The 22,920-nt window shown below is 51.2% G+C and overlaps 10 protein-coding genes across 10 annotated transcripts; 3 read left to right on the top strand and 7 right to left on the bottom strand.

Annotated features, from left to right (window-relative positions):
* Positions 1 to 94: 94 nt before the first annotated feature.
* On the bottom strand, positions 95 to 1,146 carry MET16 (phosphoadenylyl-sulfate reductase (thioredoxin); the record flags this gene model as incomplete). The annotated part of the gene is made up of 3 exons (XM_076634874.1): positions 95 to 277; positions 346 to 669; positions 730 to 1,146. The coding sequence occupies 3 exons, from the start codon at positions 1,144 to 1,146 to the stop codon at positions 95 to 97; spliced, it is 924 nt and encodes a 307-aa protein (XP_076485142.1).
* Positions 1,147 to 1,826: 680 nt separating this feature from the next.
* On the bottom strand, positions 1,827 to 3,319 carry JCM6883_005881 (telomere length and silencing 1 family protein; the record flags this gene model as incomplete). Its single annotated transcript, XM_076634873.1, has 6 exons — positions 1,827 to 2,038; positions 2,123 to 2,238; positions 2,313 to 2,549; positions 2,625 to 2,708; positions 2,798 to 3,040; positions 3,135 to 3,319. 6 exons carry the CDS (start codon positions 3,317 to 3,319, stop codon positions 1,827 to 1,829), a joined length of 1,077 nt encoding a protein of 358 aa, XP_076485141.1.
* A 444-nt stretch (positions 3,320 to 3,763) lies between these two features.
* JCM6883_005880 (uncharacterized protein) lies at positions 3,764 to 5,078 on the bottom strand (the record flags this gene model as incomplete). The annotated part of the gene is made up of 4 exons (XM_076634872.1): positions 3,764 to 3,900; positions 3,969 to 4,020; positions 4,111 to 4,608; positions 4,683 to 5,078. 4 exons carry the CDS (start codon positions 5,076 to 5,078, stop codon positions 3,764 to 3,766), a joined length of 1,083 nt encoding a protein of 360 aa, XP_076485140.1.
* Positions 5,079 to 5,160: 82 nt separating this feature from the next.
* Positions 5,161 to 6,049, top strand: JCM6883_005879 (SH3 domain-containing protein; the record flags this gene model as incomplete). Its single annotated transcript, XM_076634871.1, has 4 exons — positions 5,161 to 5,171; positions 5,228 to 5,247; positions 5,319 to 5,894; positions 5,973 to 6,049. The coding sequence occupies 4 exons, from the start codon at positions 5,161 to 5,163 to the stop codon at positions 6,047 to 6,049; spliced, it is 684 nt and encodes a 227-aa protein (XP_076485139.1).
* A 295-nt stretch (positions 6,050 to 6,344) lies between these two features.
* Positions 6,345 to 7,421, bottom strand: JCM6883_005878 (uncharacterized protein; the record flags this gene model as incomplete). Its single annotated transcript, XM_076634870.1, has 4 exons — positions 6,345 to 6,501; positions 6,577 to 6,718; positions 6,799 to 7,073; positions 7,144 to 7,421. 4 exons carry the CDS (start codon positions 7,419 to 7,421, stop codon positions 6,345 to 6,347), a joined length of 852 nt encoding a protein of 283 aa, XP_076485138.1.
* A 394-nt stretch (positions 7,422 to 7,815) lies between these two features.
* Positions 7,816 to 8,632, bottom strand: JCM6883_005877 (uncharacterized protein; the record flags this gene model as incomplete). Its single annotated transcript, XM_076634869.1, has 3 exons — positions 7,816 to 8,223; positions 8,294 to 8,326; positions 8,396 to 8,632. The coding sequence occupies 3 exons, from the start codon at positions 8,630 to 8,632 to the stop codon at positions 7,816 to 7,818; spliced, it is 678 nt and encodes a 225-aa protein (XP_076485137.1).
* A 1,888-nt stretch (positions 8,633 to 10,520) lies between these two features.
* JCM6883_005876 (uncharacterized protein) lies at positions 10,521 to 11,874 on the bottom strand (the record flags this gene model as incomplete). Its single annotated transcript, XM_076634868.1, has 7 exons — positions 10,521 to 10,679; positions 10,754 to 10,801; positions 10,865 to 10,897; positions 10,967 to 11,260; positions 11,315 to 11,338; positions 11,414 to 11,446; positions 11,545 to 11,874. 7 exons carry the CDS (start codon positions 11,872 to 11,874, stop codon positions 10,521 to 10,523), a joined length of 921 nt encoding a protein of 306 aa, XP_076485136.1.
* A 291-nt stretch (positions 11,875 to 12,165) lies between these two features.
* Positions 12,166 to 14,151, bottom strand: JCM6883_005875 (uncharacterized protein; the record flags this gene model as incomplete). Its single annotated transcript, XM_076634867.1, has 10 exons — positions 12,166 to 12,219; positions 12,287 to 12,310; positions 12,379 to 12,411; positions 12,488 to 12,590; positions 12,652 to 12,926; positions 12,982 to 13,014; positions 13,089 to 13,382; positions 13,442 to 13,570; positions 13,636 to 13,665; positions 13,732 to 14,151. The coding sequence occupies 10 exons, from the start codon at positions 14,149 to 14,151 to the stop codon at positions 12,166 to 12,168; spliced, it is 1,395 nt and encodes a 464-aa protein (XP_076485135.1).
* Positions 14,152 to 16,019: 1,868 nt separating this feature from the next.
* On the top strand, positions 16,020 to 17,331 carry GCG1 (gamma-glutamylcyclotransferase; the record flags this gene model as incomplete). Its single annotated transcript, XM_076634866.1, has 7 exons — positions 16,020 to 16,056; positions 16,317 to 16,511; positions 16,573 to 16,616; positions 16,682 to 16,712; positions 16,806 to 16,948; positions 17,015 to 17,125; positions 17,197 to 17,331. The coding sequence occupies 7 exons, from the start codon at positions 16,020 to 16,022 to the stop codon at positions 17,329 to 17,331; spliced, it is 696 nt and encodes a 231-aa protein (XP_076485134.1).
* A 70-nt stretch (positions 17,332 to 17,401) lies between these two features.
* JCM6883_005873 (uncharacterized protein) lies at positions 17,402 to 22,780 on the top strand (the record flags this gene model as incomplete). The annotated part of the gene is made up of 5 exons (XM_076634865.1): positions 17,402 to 17,666; positions 17,723 to 18,147; positions 18,209 to 18,262; positions 18,346 to 21,358; positions 21,423 to 22,780. 5 exons carry the CDS (start codon positions 17,402 to 17,404, stop codon positions 22,778 to 22,780), a joined length of 5,115 nt encoding a protein of 1,704 aa, XP_076485133.1.
* Positions 22,781 to 22,920: the final 140 nt, after the last annotated feature.

Raw genomic sequence — 22,920 nt, 5'->3', positions numbered from 1 at the left:
CGGAAAAAGACTAAAAGGTATATGGGTGTAATAAGTCTATCATGAGTGAGAACGAGCGGAAGTCTAGAGAGACGGAGTGTCTGCAAGGGAGGATTTAAGCTCCAAGTTTTAGGTCGCTGAAGGAAGCTCCCAAATCTTTCGTCGAGACTGCCTCTCCTCCAAGATCAACCGAGGTTTCGCCAACTTCTTCATCCCCTCGTAGTTTATCGTTTTCGATTCGTTCTTGTTCTCGTTGTTTCTTTTCGAATTGTTTCTTCATCAAGAAATAATCCTTGTGCTGCTCAACCCACCCACTCTCATCAGTTATTGATCTCCATCTCGAGATTAGTAGGAATGAGTACTCACGAGTCCGCACTCCGACTTTCCCTTGTTACTAGCCCATCTTCCACTCCTTTCCCCCTCTCCTTCCTTCGGTAAAACGGTCGAATGCCAATCCCCAATACTCTTGTAACCCCGATCCAACAACTCATTGTAAGGTACTCCAGCCATATCTACGTAATCTTTCACTTCTTGGAAACCCCATCGACATAAAGGGTTCACTTTGATCAAACCGGTCGAATCGATCTCGAGAGGTTGCAGAGTCGCTCGATCGGCTCCTTGAGAACGTCGTCGTCCGGTAATGACGGAGAGGACGTTGAGTTCTTCGTAGGATCTTCGGGCGGGTTCAACCTGAAGAGGGAGAGAGCGTCAGTCAAGAGAAAAGAGAGAGAAAAGGAGGAGAAAACTGACTTTGACTAGATAATCATAAGTATCTTCATCCGTTTCCCACAATTTCTCTCCATATTTCTCCTCGAATTCTCCCGTCGTACTAACTCCCGGAGGTCTATAAACGATCACATTCAAACCATACTTCTTCTCGACTTTTTCCTTCAATTGAATCGTCTCTTCGAAATGATACAACGTATCGACAAAAATGACCGGTACGAGATGAGGTAACTTTCTACGTTTAGAGATCGAGGCGATCATGTCGGTTGCGGCGAGTCCGGTGAGACCGAATGCGGTCGTTTGATGGAGACGAGGGAGATGGTCAATCGCCCAGGAGAGGATCTCTTTAGGGGATGCGGAGGAGAGTTCGGCATTGTATTCATCGAGAAGGGAGGGGTCGAAGGAAGGTGCAGAAGAGGGAGATGGAGGTGTAGTGGTCATCTTGGTAAGGCGTGATCGCACGAATTCGATTTGAAAGTGAGCCGAGTCTGAGATGGAGGTAGTGAGAGAATAGAGTAGAAAAGAGAGAGTGACGGAGTCGAGGGTGGAGAGGTTAGGTGATGCTGACGAGAGCGAGTGAGATGGATCGGTAAGCGAACAAAAAAATCAAGTCAGCGAAAATCACACCATCGGTCTACTTAGGAGGTCTAGGCCTTTCGCAATCCGCGCCGGTGTTTCCGCCGGAATATCTTGACCCCTGTTCGATTCTCACCCGCTCCGGGTCTGACGACGTTTGATCGAAAAAGAAGAGTTGAGCTCATCAGCAACCCGACTGAGTGGGACCGACTTGTGCAATTGCGCTGGTGTGCATACAAGAAGAAGGAGAGCTGGGCTTGTAACGACCGAGTGGTTGAAACTGAGCTTTTTTCACAGCAAGTTTCGAATTCTCTTTCTTTCGAACGACGGTTGACTTCCTTAGATATGAGCGAAGGCAATCGACTCTATGTAGCTTCTGTATGAGGTTGAAGCTTATCAGTCTTCACTGAGACTTCCTTCATAACGGAAAACTCACTCGTTCGCGCGAAACTAGTCTCAACTTTTGCAACTTCTTTCTGGTCTAAGCATTTCACCCTCCCAATTGCTTACAACACATTCACTAAACCCTGCAGTGTTCGTGTGCACTATTTCCCCCATTGTTGTCTCTGCCTCTTCTTAAACCTCTCCAACGCCATCTGATCCGTCGCCAATTCCCTCCTGCCCCCTCCCGTAATCCTCGTTTTCCTCAATTCTTCTTCATGTTCCGCTTCTGACATTGCTCCACCATCTGTTACGGCTGCGCGAGCTTTCGAGAGGGCATCGGAATCGGATTCCGTAGGACGTTGATGACGATAAACTAGCGATCACTCTCTCGCAGTCAGGTTTCGTTCTCCTGAGAGTGACAGAAGGAGAGAGGGAGAAGGGAGAGGGGACAACGTACAGCGTTCAACTGCAAATTCTTCTCTTTCCAATTCGGCTTTACGAGCTTGTTCCAATTGGGATTCGAATAAACTTCTTTTCGCTTTTTCAGTTTGTTCGATATTCTTCAATTTCGCACTATTCTCATGCACCCACTGATCAGTCCTCACGTCCAGTCATCGAGAAAGAAGGAGAGAGAGAGAGAGACTGACTCGATTCCGAGATCGACTTCAGGAATTCCCATCAACATTCCAGTACTCAACGTAACATTCCCTTCCTCCTCTTCCTTCTCTAGCTTTCCTTTCAGTTTCTCCTCGACATCTTTGAACTTGTATTTCTCTGCTACTTTGTACAGTTCATCTCGAGGGTCATAGGGTTTCTGTGAAGCAGGAGTTGAAGAGGTATCTTGTCCACGTTTTTTGGCGAGTTCAGCTTCAATGTACGCCATCCTACAAACAATACACGAGATGTGAGTGACTGGCTGGGAAGAAGGAAATGGAGAGAGAGGGGGGGACAGGACGTACATGTGTTTATCAACGTCTACGGTATTAGTTTGTCCAGTGAAATTATCAGATTTAACAATCTTCCTCTTCGATTCAGATCCATCCCTGTAATCCCATCGTACCAAGACGTTTCCTCCCGCATCAGCACCTATTCCCGTGCGCAAGAGGAAGGAGAAGGGAGGGAGAGAGCTTACCCGTCATCCCGAAATCGATCCTTTCCCCCCAATCCTCCATTAGTACCCTCAATCATCCCATTCTCCAATCTCTTTCCCTCTCCTCCTCCCTCACTCTGATCTCCACCTTCACCACCACCACCACCAGCAGCACTAGAGAGTTTCGTTCGTTTCTTCTTTTCTCCTGCGTTGAGACGCTCGAGATCGAGTCCTGCTGTAGTACGTTTGAGACGACGGATCGCGAGGAGTTGTTCGAGGGTCTCACTGGATCGATACAAAGGGAGCAGGAGAGGGAGAGAGGGAAGGGAAGTGTTTAATGATGACACCCTTCCTCTCGAGAGGAAGAAGAGAAACCTACCTAGTCTGATCCTCAGTACCTTCTTCTGCGTTGTCTTCACCTATTGTTCCGGAGGCTGCAGGAGTAGAGACGCTAGAGGAGGAGGTGATTGATCGAAGTGAACTCGAGGCGGGTCGTTTCTTCTTCTTGAATGAGGGAGCTGGTTCTGTTGACGAAGTAGAGGGTACTGGTAGATCGGAGGACATTGAGAGTGGATGAGGTGCTGAGTGGGGAGAGAAAGAGAGAGATGGGGTCGATCAACTTCTCCCTCGGGTTTTCGCAACGAGGTTTCGAGTTCTGCGGTCTTGGAATGCACGATACAGTCGTTCTGGCCAGGGTCCTCGAATAGGCACCGAAATCAGGCGGGGAAAAAAGCGTGAAAGCGAAATTCGTGCTTTCGCTCTTTCTTTGGAGCAACGTCGCTACAAGGCCGTGCCTCCTCGCGAGAATGTGACAGTCTACGAGAGGAGACAACGTATGACAGTACCCTTGTCACCGCTGACGACGCTAGCGAACCCGCGTGATTCACTCTCCTTGATTTCACTTTTAAGTTCTTTCGCCTTCGCTTCACTTCCAAACAACGTCGACGTACTTCCATTACCATCACCAAGCGAGACCTATCTACACTCCCTCCCTCACCCCTACCTCTCTCATTGTACGACCGTCCTACTCCTCTGCCACACCCTCAGTCTGTTCAATCCTCCTTGTTGCTGTTCGCCTCCTTCTGGAGGCGGTACAACCACGTCTGTTGGGATATCTAGACGATAATATGATGGAGTTGACGTATCTACCCGGATTAACGTTCGACGAGAGTTAATACGGGAAGCTGGGAAGAGATGGGAGGGGAGGACGAACCTGGAAAAGCGACGAATAATTGTTTATAAACGAATTGATTCGTTTGTGGATCCTACAGTCGCAATCCATTCATGTCTCCGTCAGTCTCGACTACCGTGTAGTTCGCAAAGAGGCGAGGAGACAAAAAAATGGGAAAACCGACTTTTTGTAATTCCGCAACGACCTCTCCCGTTGAATATTCCCCCAATTTAGGTTTCCTCAATCTCTTGAACAACCCACCACCGCCCTCTGTCGTTGCGCTGGCCGCCGATCCTCCTCCTAACGAGAATGCATTCGTTATTCCTCCAAACGCATTTCTCCAGAACCCTTTCCCCTCCTCCTTCTCCCTCTTCTCAAATTCACGTTTCTCCTCTGCTTCCCTCTCACTCGCCGTCAAACTAGCTTGATACTTCTCCGGATGCTTCGAGTCCTCCCACACAATCGGACCAATCCATCTCTTCCCCCATTCGATCCAACTCTCTTCCCTCTCCCTCTTCTCCCTTTCCGGATCTCTTCCCTCGACAGTGAAGCGGATGAAGAGGGTTTCGAGTCCCGTTTGAGGGGAGGTTGTGAGGGAATGTTGGATCCTACGATTTCGGCGGAGACGGTCTGAGGAGTGGGAACCATGGAAAGAGAGTGGGGGGAGGAGGATCGAATTCAACTGTACGTATACAGCAACTTGAGAGAGAGTCAGTTTCCGAGAGCGAAAGAAGGCAGAGGAAGAGAGGAACGAACCGATTCATCGGTCTCTAAGCGTTCCGTAATATCCTCGAAAATCCTCGTCGGTGAATTCTCACTAAACAACTCACTCCCCACTGCCCAAAAGACGAGACCCGCGAGTCCCGCCCCAAAGACGACGACGAAGAAAGATGAAGTTTGTCTAGTTGCTTCGAAGACTTTTTCGGGAGGTTTTAGTTGGGACCACGTGCGGGCTTGTTGGGAGATTCGGTAGGAACGATCTAGGTCATCGGAGGAGGAGGGGAGAGGGAAGGGACCGACGTGAGGAGAGGAAGAGGAGGAAGGAGATGATGAAGGGTTGAGGTTTGAGCGGGAGAGATATGGGTGAGATGATTGCTGGGAGTATAGTCGGACTGTTCGGAGGCGTAAGAGGCGTGGTGTAGCGGATTGCATCGTCGCTGTGAATGGTGAGAAGCCGAAAGAGAGAGAGTCGATCTGCTTCTTGGCTCTCGTCTCTACCTCTCACTCACTCGCAATGGACAAGTTGTCAGTCTGCACTCTATCTACACCCTAGCTCGTACTGACCACTTTCAACTTTTCAGCGGCGGTGCATTCTCCCAAGGTTCCTCTCCATCTCCTCTTTCCCCTCTTCCCGAACTTCGTCATCATTAACCGCCTCTCTCTCGTTGATAGCTAAGGCCTACGCTGAGAAAGGGCGTACCCACGTCAACGCCGGTTTCGCGAAAGTAGATAATCAATGGCAAACTCGACAACGTGCCGGATCTCAAGGACAACTCGACTCCTCTGAACCTAGTTCCTCCTCTTCGGCTCCTCCTCCTCCTCCTCCTTCAAGAGGAAGTAATCTCCCACCTCCGGCTCCAGCCTCTCGCTCAACAACAACCTCAAACGGAGGAGGAACGGCAGGGAAAGGGGGGGTGTTCACGAATCTCTCGAAGGAGGAGAAACAAGCTTTCTTTTCTTTACTCGACGAATACTTCTCGACTCGACCTCATTTATCCCATCTATTCGATTCGAGCGGTCCGACAAGTGAAGAGATCGAGAACCTTTCATCCTTTCCGAGGAGAGGACCGCTCCCAACTTCGAATTCGAATTTCTCGACTGTAAGAACAGCAACGATCCCGACGCCCCCGCCGGTGCAGCAGAGAGAGGAAGAGGGGCAATGGTGTACGGCATTGTATGATTACAAATCGACAGATCCGGACGATTTATCGTTCCGAGAGGGAGACAGGATCAGGTTAATCGAGGTTGGTGAGTCCAAATCTCTCTACGACTCTGTCGCTAGTAGTTGAAAGGAGCTGATGACTAAGAGGGTGGTCCGAGGTATAGTGAGCGATGATTGGTGGAAAGGTGAATTGGAAGGAAGACGAGGAATCTTCCCGAGTAATTACGCTCAGAAATCATAATCGAGTCAGGGTTCCGGGTTTGTTGGTGTATGCTGTTGGTTGTACAAGCTGTTGTTCCTGTACTTAATATCCCTGTGCAGCTGTTGCTGTTTGCTCTCGATTCGATTCGATGGTCAATGCAGAAAAGTTTGTTTCGTGTAAATCGACAAACATGTCGTGAATGCATGTACAGTGAAGAGTGAAAGCAAAGGCTACAAGCGAAGAGAAAGCTGTGCAAGTGAAACGAACGGGTAAAAATACTCAACAAGAAAACGAAAACGCTATTCACAAGAAAACGAACTCGCTCAACAGACCCCTAGACGAACAACCAGTCCCCCTGCTCCTCCTCCTCGTGATCAAGTGACCCTACTTTAGCGTGTGAATTCAATCTCGCATACTCCTTCTGAATCTGTTGCACGAAATCTCCTACTTCATGTCCATTCTCACATTCTTTCCACGTTCCATCGTGTACACTACGACCGCATCACTCAAGCATCAGCACACGCTAACGATACACGCGCGTGTGAGAGAGATAGAGGGAAGCGTACCAGATCTTCCTTGAGCCGAGTAAGATCGAACAACTTTTCTCAATCCTCAATTTCCTCGATAATTCGACGCTTTTCTTGAATAGTTTGGCTCCTTCCGAGTCCGGTGAATCGACAGAACATTCTTCTAGCTCTTTAGTCCATTCTATACCCCCACCACTTCAATCAGCTCACCGAAAACGAGAGAAACCTGGGAAGGAAAATGGGATAGAATGGAAAACTGACCTCTCCCAACGACTTTCGCACAAGATTTTGCCGTCGATTCTTTCCCTACGTCTTCCCGCTTGCCCCAATTCATACACTGTACGAAATTCCACCAATCTTTCCAAACCCCTCGACCTTTTTCCGCATTCATCGCCTCGAACTCTTCTTCCAGGAGGGAGGGGGTAACCTTCCAGTGAGAAGCCGCACATAGTTGTTGTACGTTCGCAGAACATTCCAAAGGTCCATGTAAACAACTCAAACCTCCATACGTCGCATCTCCATTCGTTGCGTTCTCCCTGTTCCGTCTCCAACCAATCGATCAGCTTCCTCTCTGTCTCGTCAGCAGAGGAGTAGCGCTGGACTCACTTCGCGAGATAGATCAGTTTGAGTTGAACGAGATCTCCAACGACCTCTCTCCCCGTCCTCGAGGTGTGCGTATCAAGGACTCGATCGATAAGGGTTTCGCAGATTTCGGCATCGGGACATCGGGACATGACTCCTAGTGACAAGGGGACGAGCGTGCGGGAATCATTCGAGGAAGAGTGGGATGAGTACGAGGTGGGGGAGGAGGAGAGGAAAGGGATTTGTTGGAGTGGAGAGGCGAAGGCGAGGGGTAGCAAGGGAAGGAGCGGGAGTAGATGCATCGTGTGGGTCGAGAGACGTAGTGAGAGGCGAGAGAGAGAAGGGGAAGCTTTCGAAGATCAAGATCGACGATGACGAAAGAAAGCTTGTTTGTGGGAGACTGCAGTGTCTTGCTTATAAGAGTGAAGTGGATCGCGCAGAGGAATATGTTTCGTTAGTCGCGGTGAGAGGTGACGAAGAGAAAGCTGTAAACTTGATTCTTTCGCAAGACGATTCGCAATCCTTTCTCTCGGTCACAATTCAGCTGAGCAAGTTAGAGGAGCAGATTGCAGTGGCAGTGTCTATTAGATAAAGTGAAAAGGAGCGAGAGGGAGAATAAAACGAGAAGAGGAAGAATAAGGAGGAGAAAAGAAAAGATTCAAGTTTTTCGCTTCAAGACCATCAAAAACGTTGTCATCAACGATAGTAAGGAGGTTGTTGAGGATATTGAGGATCGTGAGGAGGGTATCCAAGGACGTATGGGGATGGAGCCGCTCGATTTCCCGGAATGAACACCGGATTCTCGGGGTTGAGCGCGGGAAGTTGTCCTTGTCCAGGAACGAAAGAAGCAACGTTCGGGTTGAAGCCGTGCTGGTTGGGGGCCATTTGCTGATAGGGCAGGAAGGAGGGAGGAGGAGGGTGATAGCCACTGAGGGAGGAAGAGGCAGTATTGTATGAAACGGGTGGGTAGTATTCGTTTTGACGATGGTAATTAATCGAGGGAAGGATTTGTCGAGCGGGATAGGCGCCGCCGGGTGATGCAGCGACGTGAACGTTTAGATTCATGGAGGGTACGAGCTGGGGGGCGTCGACCTTTGTTTCTTTCTGGAGTCGAAAGAAAATTGAGGGTCAACTCGAGGAACAGTAAAATCAGACGAAGCAAAACGCTGCTCACGATGATGGTTTCGATATCACGCTTAATCTCTTCCTATAGGACATTACGAGGGAAACAAGTCAGCTTTCGACAAAGGGAAAAGAGAATGTAAAAAGCTCTTACAACGTATTCGAGCGAGAGCTTCTGGGTCCCTAACGAGATTGTCTTCAGCAAACATTGGTTGATGAGCAACCCAGTTTTCAGGTGAGCATCCCAAGGAGCATGACCGGCCCAAACTGTCCTCCATCGCGAATGAAGGTTTCGGAGGATTTGACGAAGCTTCGTTCCGATTGTAACCCCGTTGTCGACGTACTCGAGGCGATCGAAACTCGCGGTGATCGATATGACAGTATGGTCCATAGAGCATCGCAAATCGACGAGGTCTGGCTTGAGATCGAATCGAGTGCGCTAACGAGATACATTGTGACGAGCTGAGCTGAAACCCCTCATTCGAAAATCAGAAAGACGGAGGAAACGCACGAATTTTCCCTTCAATCCTTGGTTCACCTGTGCGCTAGGACGAAAAGGCGGGAGACGTCAGTGATCGCAATCAACGATGAAAATAAGAGATTCAAAAATAAGATTCACGCACCACGAGACCTATCATGTTTTTGCGAGAATGTTGCTACCGAAAGGACGGACTGTGTCAGCAATTGCCGAATCGACTTGCGAGATGGACACTCACAATACGAATCGCATAAAGACTATCAGGATCCCGCTCAAAGTCGAACAGCAGGCGACTCAAATCGAGAGCGTATTGGATCAGGACGCGGCGAAGGCTCACGAGGTCATGTCGACTGAAGTTCACTCGTTGATCACGCAGATCCCCGGCAAGCCGGAGATGAGCCTGCATCGACGATTTCGCCCAGGGCCGATGCGCTCTTTCGAAGAACGGCACACTCTTTTCCTCGAGTGTGGTAACGAGATCATCGAGCTTGCAATAAACAGATTAGATTCGCCAAGAATGGTGACGGAGAGAGAGAAGCACTCACGAGAAGGTACGCGATCAACTCTATATTGGCGACCTGTTCAGAGACGTTTCAATCGTTTGCGTTTGCCGGAACAGTAAGAACAGAGACCAAACTCACGACTTCTTGCGTCTCACTATCCCGAACCGCCTCCTGTAAGCCCTGCAGAGCCTCGTAAATTGCTCGACTTGGCGTTAACCTCGGGTCGTAATCAGTGCTTCGGTCCAGGAGAGGTTTCCATTCGTTTTCGTCGATCTTCAGTAAACGAGCAGAGATGGGCCTGAAAGTCGACCTGTACTGTTCTTGTAGACGTTGATCATGCATACCGGCAATGAGCTTGTGGACGCTAAGGACTTGGTCGCGAACATTGTCGAGTTTATCGTGATCGCTCAAATCCGGCGCCGAATTTAGAACGAGCTGCGAGATTGAACGACGGAGGTGTGGACCGTCCATGTCGTGTGACATCGTGCAGGAAAACGAAGGAGGAAACGAAGGTCGAATCAGAGGAGAAAGAGGGAGAAAGATCAGAGAGCTCGAAGCCCCAGCCTGTACCCGCGCGAGCCGTGCTTCGTCTCCGGTCGCCCGGCCCGCTCGGCCACAGAACGTTCGTGACAGTACGGTGCTTCGTACGAACCTCCTGAAGATGTTCCTCTGAGCGAGAGACGAAGACGTTGATCGAGAAGCTCCGAAGCGCCGATCTTCCATCTTGCGCTGTTCCCATCAGCTCCCTAAAGTAATCACAGATCACTTCAGCTTGTCTCGAGCGGTTGGACCACGAAGAAGGGGAGCTCTGGTCGGAAACTGATGAAGCGAGGTTCCATGGCGCTCGCTGTTACTGGCGCTGTCGGAGTTAAGGAGGTAGCTTGATTGATGATTGATCACATCTGAGCCGGCGTTGGAGCTCTTTGGAGCAAGTGTCGGGATGAAGAAGGAGGGAAGATGTACAATCGGATCGTCCATCGTCAAAGAGTCTACATTGCCAATCTTTGAGAGCCTGGAGGTGCTTGGACGACTGTGCGGCAACTTTGAAGCGAGCACTACCTCCAAGAAAAGAATCGAAGAAGGGTTTCTCGAGAAAGTTTCGCAATGACGGGAAGAGAAAGTGCGGCGAAGCAAGGTTCAACGCTTACAGTGCTTTGAACCAGAAAGATACGATAAGAGTGTCTAGGAAACGAGGCGACCAACAAAAGAGGAAAGAGCAGGAAATAAGCTTGGGATCGTGAGAGAGCGGACACGAAACATGCGATTTCTCCGACATCTCGCAACTCTACTCCTCCGGCTCAGGGCGCACACGCGAAGCCTGCCCACGGATCCGAGGGCGTTGACGAAGAAGTACCCTTTCTTTCCAAGCCTTGACGATCAATTGGCTCGAATGCTGAAGCGCGCGGAGGTCGAGGAAGCGCAGGGATTTGGATGTAGATCTTGCGGAGTTCGCCGAGCTGTAGCAGAGGAAGGAAAGTCGTATCAATATCTACCCAGGGTCGGATCGAGAACAGCGAGGAAATCCAATCACCCATGGAGTCACAATCCAGCCAAAGTCCGATTCAGCTTTCGCGTAGTCCTATCGGGAGAGTGGAGAAGGATGAGGACACCGACCAGAGAGCGAAGAGATTGGGAAACTGACAAAGACCGAGAGAAGGTTCTTCTTCGCTCGGAGCTGTGAACCGCGAGACGGAGACGAAAAATCAGTTAAACTTTCTTGAGATAGCCCGAAAGCTGCACTCACCAGTTGTTGAGCTGTCAAACCGGTAAAAGAATCTTCTACGATCCCGAGCACGATGTCACTGATCATCGCAGCACAATTCGTGCGGTGATGCGATTTCGACGTGCATTTTTGCAGCGTCGTCCATTCACGCTGTGTCGTTTGTCGGAGAACTTTCGAGATCTCTGAACGAGCTCGTATGACGGAAGTGTGTACGTTGCCGTAGTTGACGTTGTTGAGCAGTCCAATGTTGCATCGAAAGGTTTTGAAGCTATCGTCCAGGGTATCCGGATCCGGAAGAGCTCCATCCACCAAACGCTGTTGCACCAGAGGTCATTCATCTGAGACTATGGTCGTGTCGCCGCAACTTACCGGCCACTGGACGCCTGCTTCCGACTGAGAAAGAACAAAGAGACGATTCCGTTTCGTCAGCAGAATTAAAAAACGGTTCCGGATCTTCGAGACACTCACCAAGATTGACATGATCTTCTCAGATTCTCGCTTCTAGTGTACGCGAAGGGTCAAGTCAGCCCGTGTTGGATGAAGCCCTGGCCAGCGTAGACAAGTATTCGACTCGAAAGTGAAATGCAAACACGACTTACGACGAGACCCGCAGCCGAGGAGCTTGAACCCTTCTCGAGTTGCTCCGTCAAGCTCTTCACGATACGACAGAGAGCTTCCGACGCGGTGAGTAGTTGACCCGTTTCCCAAGTCGTCTTCTTCCCGAGCTCGACCCAAGAGTACTTGCCGATCTGACACAACTCAACGAAGAGTTTGCCGACCATCTCCTGACTCAGCAGGTCGTTACTGAGATGTATTTGGCAAAGGTTGAGTCCGGTAAGTTGGTTCCTCCACCCTCCAAAGTCGTCCAACTTCTTCGCGGTGAGAGGCGGTTGGGCGCGACTCCTGGAAGTCCCTGACGACCAAACCATGACAGACGGCAAGTGAGTGGTAGAGAGAAAGGAGAGAAGAGAGAATCGGACGAGGAGGAAACGTACGAGGGGAATGAGCTCAAGCGCTCAAGCGAAACCTGCATCGTCCGCCGGCTAGAGTCTAGGTCCTAGGAGGTCGTCTAGCGATCATCGACGTGATCCGTGTCATCGCGAACGTGCACCCCCTGAAAGGGGCACGGGAGACTCAGGGGTTTGAGCGAGTGGTGATTTCGAACGAAAGCGACAGAAGACAGAGAGGTTGCGACGAGATCAAGAAGCGCAAAAAGAATATCAAGGAGCAACGGGGATAAAAGCAGCACACGAGGAGGTGGAGGAAGGGGTTCTCTGCTCAAGAGGGGGAGAAACTCAGCATCGGTTCAGCTAGGGATCATGCGGGAAGAACGAGGCTCACAGAGAAGACGGCTCCAACTTCACTCTGTGTATCAGACCGAGAGCCATCAATCGACGCATTCGAATGACGGGACAGAATCAAGTCTCACTTACGAAAATCGTTTGTAACTCTTCGAAACTTTCGAACTACCAACGATGCGCACATGAGCGCTGGAGAGACGAGACGACACGGGCTCGAGAATGTGACAAGGAAGAAACGCACGATTTGTTCCCTCGTCAAGGCGTGTTGTTGACACGTTCGATCCAATTTTGCGAGAACTTCTTTGACGAGCGCCAAGCAAGGTACTTTGTTGTTCCAAGAAGCTCTAGAGGACGAGAGAGACAATGTCAGCTCGGGCTACGCTTGAGAAAAGAGGGCTCACTCACTCAGCGATCAGGATTTTTTTCCAATCGGCGGACTCGACGGATCTGTACGCTTGAAGCAGTCGCTGGAGTTGGGTTCGTAGCGGCGGATTCCCGAGTAGATAATGAACGTGTTGCTGCTGATGAGAAAGCGAGCGGAGATAGTCCGACGCAGCATAACTTGGAGATGTCGAGAGATCGACTTGGAGGAACTTTTCAACAACGAACCGGAAAAGATTGAGCGAAGAAGCATAGAGCGAGTGAGGGGGACGAACCATCGAGTTGAGCCCCGCAGAATGCTACTTAAGCAGACTCGTCAGAAAAGTGCGTTTCATTGCTCGCGAGAGAACTCACGAAGAGAGACAAGATCTTTTGCTTTTCGAAATTCTGTTAGCAGATCAAGGTCATTGAGCACTTAAGATCAACTGACAGCATTCTGAAAGCGAGAGAGAGAGACTCACCAATCGCACAGCATAGAGACTCGCCGCGTTTCGTTCATGCGCGATAGCCAATGCACGCAAACTTTCGATAATCTGTCTGGCGCTAGTGCGACCAACCTCAGTCGCTTCCAACAGGTTCCATCGGCCTCGAGTGATACCTTTGAGAGAATAGACGAGGTCATCAAGAGCCGCTTTCGCGAACGGATGATCATTGATGCTCGAGGAGATTCCGGAGAGTCGTTTGAGGGCAGCGTGAAGGTCTCCGATGAGAGGGACTTCCGAAGGGACAGGAGCTCGAGACGCTGGGAAGTTCATCTGAGACGCGACCGATGAGATCGTAGCCGCAATTCTGAAGCGAAAGAAAACAAACTTACAACAGACGGAATAGGCAGACCGGGAGGAGGTCGAATCAACAAAGGGATGCCGTGAAAAGAACGAACATCGAGAGGAGGACGAGATAGTCCTCGAAGCAAGTCGTTGGCCTTCGAGTTACCAGCTTTCGCCTGTCGTCAAGATCTCGAAACGGCTCAGCACTTTGATTCTGTTACGACTTTTCGAAGAGACTTACCAGCATATAGGCGATCTTCCAAGCGTCAAGCTTACGAGATCGACAGAGAGGATAGTCAGCATCACGGAACGAAGAGCGAACACAGCAGTAACTTACGAGAATGCGTTCCTTCTGAGATTCTACCAACCCACCGGTTTTGATTGCCTTGTTGATTCCCTCCATTCCGCGACAAACCGCTTCAGCCGCTGTCAAGTGAATGTCGACATCCATCTTTGGATCAGGTCCTGCGTCTAGATGAAGGTTGAATCGCGGATCGAAATCTTGAGAGAGTCGATGTTTGAGTCGAGCCCATTCCTCCTCGTCCACGTCCTCGAGACAGCGCTTGAGGCTCGAGAGTGAAATATATATGGCGTCATCATGTCGAATCGAGTAGAGGGAGAAGTTCGACAACAGATCGTGGTGAAAGTGGGCGAAGTTTGGTTGGTTCGAATCGGGGAGAGACGTTCTTTGAAGTTCTTTGATTGGATGTTCCTCGGTTGAGATCCTGTGCGAGTTACCAGTGTTTCTGCTCGTCATGATCTATTGAGAGTAGATGTGACAGGTAGAGGACCAGAAGGGCGATGAAGGTCCCGACTCGTCTACGGAGTCTCCCTCGGAGTAGTGAGGGTCTGAGCGCTCGATTGACAGCTCAGGGGGGCGTGAAGCTCGAGAAAAGAGAGCTATCAGTAAGTTTGTTTGAGTAAGAGCTGTCCATATTTCAGAAAACGTGTGAAACGAGAGAAGAATAGAGAATGAAATGTGTCGTTAACGACGAGCGATGGGTGTATGGGGAGTTGGCGTGTCCTATTCGTGCCACCGAGCGAGTAAGGGAGGCCAGGATCAGCTAGGAGAGCTAGAGAGGGAGACATCACAAGGAGAAGACTCACGAAAAGTGACCCAATAATTCGCGCGTATTTGATCTGGCGGTCGAAGGAATCCGATTGAGCGCTGAAGACATTCCCGAAAGAACGAGGCACTTACCAGTTGCTTAATGTCAATCACGACGGCCGAATTGAACGCTCCGGCGATCAACTTAAGCAAGCGAATGATGTCGCTAGCTCTGCTTCGACCTTCGACAGTGCTTTCTAAACGATCCCATTCATTCCGATTCTTTGTGTTGAGATACGAGACGAGGTCGTGCAGAGGCTTTTCAGCTGAACATCCTCTGGGCAGGGTCGAAGAGGCGTTAACGAGTCGGTTACGGACATAGATGAAGTCCCCAAACAGAGAGACGTAATGCCTCTCAAAGGGTACGAGAGCTCCGGAATGTGAGAGCCCTGCCGCCTGTGACAGAATAGATGAGCTTGTACTCGAACGGAGACGAGAAGAACGAAAAACCTACCTCGGAAGGGCGTCCTAATCCTGGTGGAGGTCGAGGCGGCGCGAGAGTTGCTTCAGCAGCGCGAGGAGTCGGAGGATTGGGAGGAAAGCCGTTCAGGATGGTGAAAGCCGTCGAGTTGCCTGCGTCTGCCTGTTGCGTTTCAGCCGTATTAGATTACGTCCTGTAGCTCGGAGAATCGAGCAAGGATTCACCAGTAGAATGAGGATCTTCTCGACGTCATACTAGCACGCACCAGGGGAACAGAGCAAGTCAGCGAGGCGAAAGACGACTCTAGAGAAACAAGACTGACAAGAATGCTTTTTCCCCAAGACGCTGAGACATGGTCCCGTCGGAGCGCTTGCTCGATCGCTTCGAGACCTCGAAAAATTGCTTGAGCCGCCGTCGACTTTTGATCCATAATCCACTTTTGGTCGGTGTCGAGGGTCTTTGAGAGACGAGTCTCGAGTCGAGTCCAATCTTGCTCCGTCACTTGATCGAGGCAGTGCTCGAGCTCCGCAAGCGTATCGTGTAGCTCGTGATCACGCCTGATCGAGTTGAAGGAGATCCCTTGGACTAATTGTTGAAAGCGAGGAAAATCGTGTTTGAACTCTGCCTCCGGGAGCGAATCGTGCTGGAGCGCGTGAACCGGGTGCTGGAACAATTCTACCGGCGGCTTCCAAGTATTCGACGATTGGGCCAAAATAGGACGAGGGAAAAGAGGAAAGACGAGGATCCAAAGAAGAGGACCGGAGAAACGCCAAGGGTACCCGACTCGACTCCGGACGTCTTCCGCGGGACAAGGGGAGGTCGAAGCGCTGCACGCGTACGAGTCAGGGTCCCTACGCTCGTGCGATGAGAAACGTCACAGCAAGATCAGCGAAATCGGGGCGACGAATTGACCCTGAGGGCAGACCAAGCACAACTCAGTTTGTAGTCACATAGCTGCGAACGAGGGGTACACTCACACGTACAGATCACTCAGCTTTCATCCTTCGGGGCAATGAATTCGTTGAAGCTGTAGTCGATCGGTTCTTGCTTTCTCCTCCGATTCTCCAACCCGATAAACCTATAGCCCCAAGCACACATGACAGCCGTCGACAGCGGATTCAGTAGTCCTACGAGTGAGTCAATCGAGCGTCCAGAGCGGTCGAAGTGGGGGAGAAGTGAAGGGAAAGGAGGAGAAAGATGAAGCCGACGAAGTGGACCACCTCTGCGCTCGTCGAGGAGAGCGGACTTGGAGTAGGGTTCCGAGGCCCAATAGGGCAGCTTCCAGCATCGCTAGCGTCACCCAGAAGCTCAAACGAGTTGTTCTTCGCGATGATTCAACTCTCGCTTTCCTCCCTGCGCCTCAAGACTGACAGTGTTGACTCTGGGCGTACAGCATCATCGAGGTCAGCTCAGCCTACCCGAGTCGAAAGGCTGGCAGGAACGACATCGATATTCGGATACGGTAGTTTAATTTTCAAACCTCCTCCTTACGACCTCCCTTCGACTCCTGGTTACATCAAAGGCTTCGTACGGAGGTTCGCTCAAGAGAGTCATGACCATAGAGGGACGGACGAGTTTCCGGGAAGAGGTGAGTTTAAAGCGTTCTTTCGCAAAATCGTTTCTTAACGGTAGTTCGTGAGTTGTTCTAGTCGTAACGCTCGTCACCGAGCAAGACTGGGAGCAGCATAGAAAGGTACACGGCTCTTCTATCGTTCGAAGATCATCGACTCGGAACTGAACCCATTTACGCTGAGACAGGACGACCCGCTAGGTTCTCACCATGTTTGGGGTAAGTTTCCGCACCTCTTCCGTGCCTCTTTGCTCTCTTTGCTCCTCCCTTCTCAAAGACATAGCCTGCTAACGTCTACTTACACTTTCCCAGGGAAGATATACTACATTCCGCCAGAACGATCCGACGAAATCTGGGCTTATTTGGATCACCGCGAAAAGGATGGGTACACGCAACGAACCATAGATGTCTACGGTACAATGTCTGACGAAGAAGAATTCATAGTCGAGAAAGATGTGAGCCCAAACTCGACTTTTCCTCTATTCCCTGTGCTGATCTCGTTCTGGGAACTCGATTGAAAGGTACGAGTATATGTAGGCGAGACTGATAACCCTTCGTTCGCTGGAGGAGAAGATATGGAGACGCTGTCGAGTCGGATAGCGGAGAGTGTCGGGCCTTCGGGACCAAACAAGGTTAGTTTCTCACGGTTCTCTCCGCCTCCCTTCTCGACAACGTGCATCGACTTACTCTGTCCAATATTCAGGAATACCTGTACAAGGTCTGCGACTCGATTCGACAGCTGTGTCCGCAAAGTGAAGACGTGTATCTATCGAAACTCGAAAAGCTCGTCCGGAGTAAGGATGTCGAGATGCCAAATAGAGTACCGCCAGGACTATGATATCGACGGGGCTTAGTAGAGTATATCAGAGGTGGAATAGACACTTACACGTTCAAGACTAGCCGAAGGAATGGCGACTACTCGACGAAATCCAATCAACCTCGACAACGAAAATTCGACTTTATGTGTCAGCTTCGAAGCAAGCACACTCTCACAGCTACAACTATGTTTTCGACCCGTTCTCGTCGTCGTCGTCGATGACGTCTCGCTCACCGGCAAGTCCGACGTGGATGGGATCAGAGCGTTGACACTCGTTCCCCCTCGAGCAAAACCCCTCCCCTTCTTCTCTTTCTTCCTCCCCCTTGTCACCTATCCGTCATCTCGTCGTCCTCGAAGTGAGTCTCTGTCAGTTCTCTTGCGCAAACTCACACTGATCGTTCTCTTCGATTAGTGACACGATCGAGTTCGAAACGTCGACTGTCCTCGTTCCTACCTCGTGCACTTACCCCGAACTCTCTCTCCTCCTCCAAGAAGACCTCGTCAAGTAACTCTCCCGCCGTCGCGATGTCCTCTGCTCCGCCTCAGCCGTTCCTTCACTTGAAGTTCACCTCTCAACGCCCGGTCCCTCAGTACGGTCATCAATTACCGTTCGCTCACCTCGTCGATCCATCGATTCACGACTTGCCCGACTCGTTGAAGACGGATGTACAGAGGGAAGGGATCAAAAGGTATTTGTTGCAGAATTTTAAGGAGGGGAGTTTCGTGTGGGAAGTCGTCAAGGAGAGAATACCGGATGAGGAAGAGGAGGAAGGGAAAGATAGTGATGGGATGTATCTAGTCGTGAATAGGAGTTGGACGAGAACCGTTGGGGATAACGTGAGTCTCTCCCACTCGTGACGAAAGGAACGACGACTAACTCGCCTTGTCTCGTTTGTAGAAGCTTCACCTCTCGCTCTACGTGTATCAGGAAGACAAACATTGCGCTACCTGGGTAAGTTCTTCTAGTTTCTTTCGAATCATCCTTTTTCCTTCGTTCTTCGTTACTGACCTTTTGTCCCTTTTCCGCGCTGATAGCATGCTTACACCGATCGCACCATCTCTTATTCTCGCGAATCCGAATCTGTCCCCGCCGACGACGCTGTTGAAGCTTCCGACCAAGAAAGGAACGACGAGGAGAATCTCGAAGAGGAGGGATTTGAGGAGCAACTCGACGAAGAAATCCCAAACGAAGATCCTTACTCTCCTCCTTCGGCACTCGCTCAATATGTCGCTTCGATGGAAAGCCGCCCTAGTTCTCCATTCGAACCTCCCGAGCGTGATTCCGAGCGACCTAGATTCGATCGTCCTTACAAAGAACCGATCATCGATTCCGATCAAGAGGAGGACAACAAGCACGATAAAGAATCGACGGCGAAAGATCATCGTTCGAGAAGTGCTAGGAAACCGAAGTCGAAGCCTAAGGAGGAGGATCAAAGTGTCGAATCTCCCGAAGAGGAAAAGGAGGTAAAGCCTCGAGAACGACGATCCAGGAGCGCTCGAAGAGAGAAGAAACCTGAAACTGAATCCGAGTCGGAGCACGACGCACCGAAGAAGGAGGAGAACAAGGTCAAATCGAAGAAAGTCGCGGAAGATGACAAGAAACGTTCAGCTCATCCTATCGTCAAATCCCAGCCTATCGGCCATCAGTCTTCCCGCTCGATGCGCTCGAAGAAGGAAGAGGAAGAGGAGGAATTAAAGTCAAGATCACCTTCACCCGTTAAGACTCGCTCTTCTCGATCGAATAAACGAGAACCCTCTCCTCCCAAATCTGAATCCGAGTCACGTTCGCGCTCTCCCTCGCCCCCTCCGAAGCCTCTTCGCGAAGAAGATCGATCGCCTTCGCCAGTCGTCGAAACGAAGCAAGATCGAGGCAGGAGGAATCGGCGACCTGAGAAGGAAACCCCTCCCGTTTCTCCCTCACCTACTCCCTCCCGTAGTCCCTCGCCTCGTCCCAAATCTCGCTCTTCACGCTCGAAACTCCCTTCGTCGCCTGCTCAAGAATCGCGTTCCCCCTCGCCTCCTCCCGTCAAATCTCGTTCATCCCGCCGCAAACGTTCGAAATCTCCCTCACGCTCACGTTCACGCTCACCGTCTCCGGTCCCCGAACCTCGTGCACCCCGCTCAAGGTCGAAAGTCAGGGACCGGGTCAAGGAGAAAGAAGAGGAAATAGTCGAGAAAATCAAAGAGAAAATCGAAAGGTCTCGTTCCCGTTCCCGTTCGCGCTCCCCTTCTCCTCCTCCTCCCCGTCACTCGAGATCTCGAAGCAAGCGTATCGACTCCAAGGAAGTCGAACAGACGAAAGAAGCTGAACGGGGTAGAAGTCGCTCAGTCTCTCCCGAACCTGAACGCATGAAACCTCGTCACTCTCGCCGCGGCCGCTCCCCTCCGACGCGATCTCCCTCTCCCACTCCTCCCATCGTCGAACCCAAGTCTCGTCGTCGACAATCGATCTCGACTCCTCCCGAACCGATTCCTCGCTCTCAAGCGACTCCCTCGACCGAACCGACTTGGCGTTCCGTCTCGCGAAACCGTCATCGACGCTCGGACGATTCTGACGAAGACACACTCGTACGAGGTAACATGGACGATCACGAGCTCGATATTCCCGCAGGAGGTGAAACGACTTTGTTGAAAGCGAAACCGAAGAAACGATCGAACTCGACGACGATGAAAGATGAAGGTTTCGATCCGAGTGAGGTAGAAAGAGCGAGAGTCGAGAGGGAGAAGGAGAAAGGGAAAGCTGGAGAACAACCTCAGACGATCAAGAGTGCAGTTGGTGGTTGGTTCAAGAGTGTTGGGACGTTTATCGCGAGCGAAGCGAAATTGGCAGTCGGAACCGCAGAGGAGGAAGTGCTCAAGGCTGAAGTTGCTGTCAAAGAATGGGAGGAGAAGGAACATGAAGAGAGAATCAAACGTAAGGAGGAACGAGCTAGGAGAAGGGAAGAGAGAAGGAAAAGGAGGGAAATGAAAGAGGTTGAGCAGAGAAAGAAAGAGGTGGAATTGGAGAGGATGGTCGATCGAGCGGAAGACGCTGCAGAGGACATGATGGAAACGTCGGAGAGACTTACTAGAAAGAAAGAGCGGGATGCGAAGAGGGGAAAAGAATCGAAACACAAGTCGAGAGAAGATTCCGATCAGGAGGAGGAGGTTTCGCATCGTCACACTCGAAAGGAAGATTCGACTTCTACTCGTTCCCGATCGAAGCATCGCAGCTCTCGACCTCGTTCACCAGAAATCGGAGAGGAGGAGGAGAAGCCGACGGCTAGAAGTTCTCGTTCGACTCACGAATCTCGCAAACACCACTCTCGTCGTGAGGATTCGCTTGAAGCTTCCGAATCGGAGAAAGAGGAGAAGAGTCAACCTCGACCAGCTCTTCGTCAACGAGCCATGTCGATCTCTGCTTCCGTCGATGCCGGGCTCAAAGGACTTCGAGATTCGGTCAGCAAGATCGTCTCTGGTGCGAAACAAGTCAACGCGGACAAGGACGATGAACACGAAGAACAAGAACGTCATCGGGAGAAGCGCAAGATTGAGAAAGAACGTCGAGAAATCGAGGAGGAGAGACGAAGACTTCAGGAGGAGGAAAAGCGATTCGCAGATCGCGCTCGACGCTCTCGTTCCGACAAACCAAACGACAACGAGGAGGATTCTCAATCTTCGCAACCTCGCGTCAAGCAATCTCACCCTTCCTCTTCTCGGCCCTTGCCTGATGATTTCGCCTCGGAGAGTGAAAATCCCGCTCCTCGATCTCGCCGCTCGACTCGCCGCACTCACGACACCTCCGACGAAGAGTCTGAAGCTCCTTGCAAACAACAACTCAGATCGTACGAACGCCGCCTCGAAGCCGAAGACTCCGAAGCTTCAATCCCTCCTGTTCGTTCTCGTCAACGCCAGAACCCTCCTCGCCGTTCCCGATCCGAATCTGTCACGTCCGATACCGACATGTCCGACGCTCCTTCTCGCTCTTCGCGTTCGGTCAGATCGATGGACAGGAGTGAAAGTGAGGCAGATACTCCAGCTCATCTCGAAGCTAAACGCAACGCTCGAAGTGAGTCTTTCGCATTCTCGTTCTCGTTCGATTTGACTCACTGACACTTGCCTGGGGGTTGCAGGAAACTCGACGACGATTCCGATAGAACAGATTCGTCTTCTTCGAGAACAACAGCTCAACGCCGGTACTCGATCGATCCCAAGCAGTCCCGTCTCGACCAAGCCTCGCCGAAAACCTCGAATGGGCAAGAACTTGCGAAGAGGAGCAGACGAATCCTCGGACGACGATCGATTCGACTCTTCGAAGCACAACGAACCTGCCCTTTCGATCCCCTCGGCTCAAGCTTACCCTCGTCGACCCTCTCCTGTCCCGATTGTCCCCTCTCCAGTTTCTCCCTACGGTCGCTACTCCCCTCAGGATCCTCCTCTTCGACCTCAGCCCGTCAAACCCGAATCTTATCGAGCTCCCCTTCCTCAACAGTCCGCTCCTTCGTCCTCTCTTTACACTGCACCCGCCTCTCGTTCCTACACTCCCGTCTCGAGCGGTTCAAGCGACGAAGCCGACCCTTCACGGCCTCCAAGTCTTCGTTCTCGTCGTGGATACTCGAGCGGAGGTTCGATCGCGAGTGACGCTGCGTCTCGCCAATCGAAGTCACTACGAGATTCTTCCCCTTCCGCTTCGTATCGTTTCCCACCTTCCGACTCGGAACCGGATCAACCTCTTCGCCGAGCTGAATCTTTCAGTCGCACTCATCCTTCTTACCCCTTCACGACCGACGACGAAGAAGACTCTGAACCTGCACCACCCTCTCGTCGGGAGGTCAAGTCTCGCTCATACAAGGACGATCGATTCGATTCGACTTTCGAAGAGAGCGAACCTGAATCTTACAGTCGTTCCGCTTCGACTCGTTACGACACTACTCCTTACAGTTCGGCGTCTGCACCTCGCTCAGCTGCTGGAGGAGGAGGAGGTCGTCGAACGATGGTCAGCAAACCCGATGCAACTACTCGCTCGAAACCGCCTCGTACTCCCGTCGATTCTTACGCAACATCAGGCTACGAAAATTCTCGGCATGACGTCGCGGATTACCCCTCCCTCTCTCGTTCAACTACTGTCGATCCTTACTATTCTCCTCGTCTCGATTCCGAGTTCAGTCATCCTAGCTCTCTCCCTCCTTCCTTTACTCCCTCTTACGACGACACATCTCGATCGACTCTCCCTGAACAAGCTCGTTGCGCATCGTCGCCGCCTCGAGGTTTCACCGGATTCGATCTGCGCTCGCAACCTTCAAATTCCTCCTCCTCTCACTCGAGACCTGCCCTGTCGACTTCAGCCTCATTGAGTCACGGTCGTCGAACTGAACGAGAAGAGGTTAAGAGTCAGGGACGAAAGGGAGTCGGTCGAAGTTCAGTTCCTTACGGAGCGAATCAGGCGCCGGTCAGTAGGAGGACAGCGCAGAGGCTCGGAGTGAGGGAGTGATCTGCTTCGTGGAGGAGACAGACGCTCAAGGGAGAACGCCATGGACGATTTTGCTATTATCTTCAGATTAGTTTTGGCTTTTGTATTCCTCTTCAACCTGATTAGCTGCTTCTTCCTCTCCTTGATATCACAATCTTTGG

This window comes from Sporobolomyces salmoneus (assembly GCF_050403485.1).
Source record: "Sporobolomyces salmoneus JCM6883 DNA, S_salmoneus_JCM6883_v1_ctg74, whole genome shotgun sequence".
Taxonomy (NCBI): domain Eukaryota; kingdom Fungi; phylum Basidiomycota; class Microbotryomycetes; order Sporidiobolales; family Sporidiobolaceae; genus Sporobolomyces; species Sporobolomyces salmoneus.
Note: the sequence above shows the minus strand (reverse complement) of the source record. Positions and strands in the feature narration are given on the sequence as shown.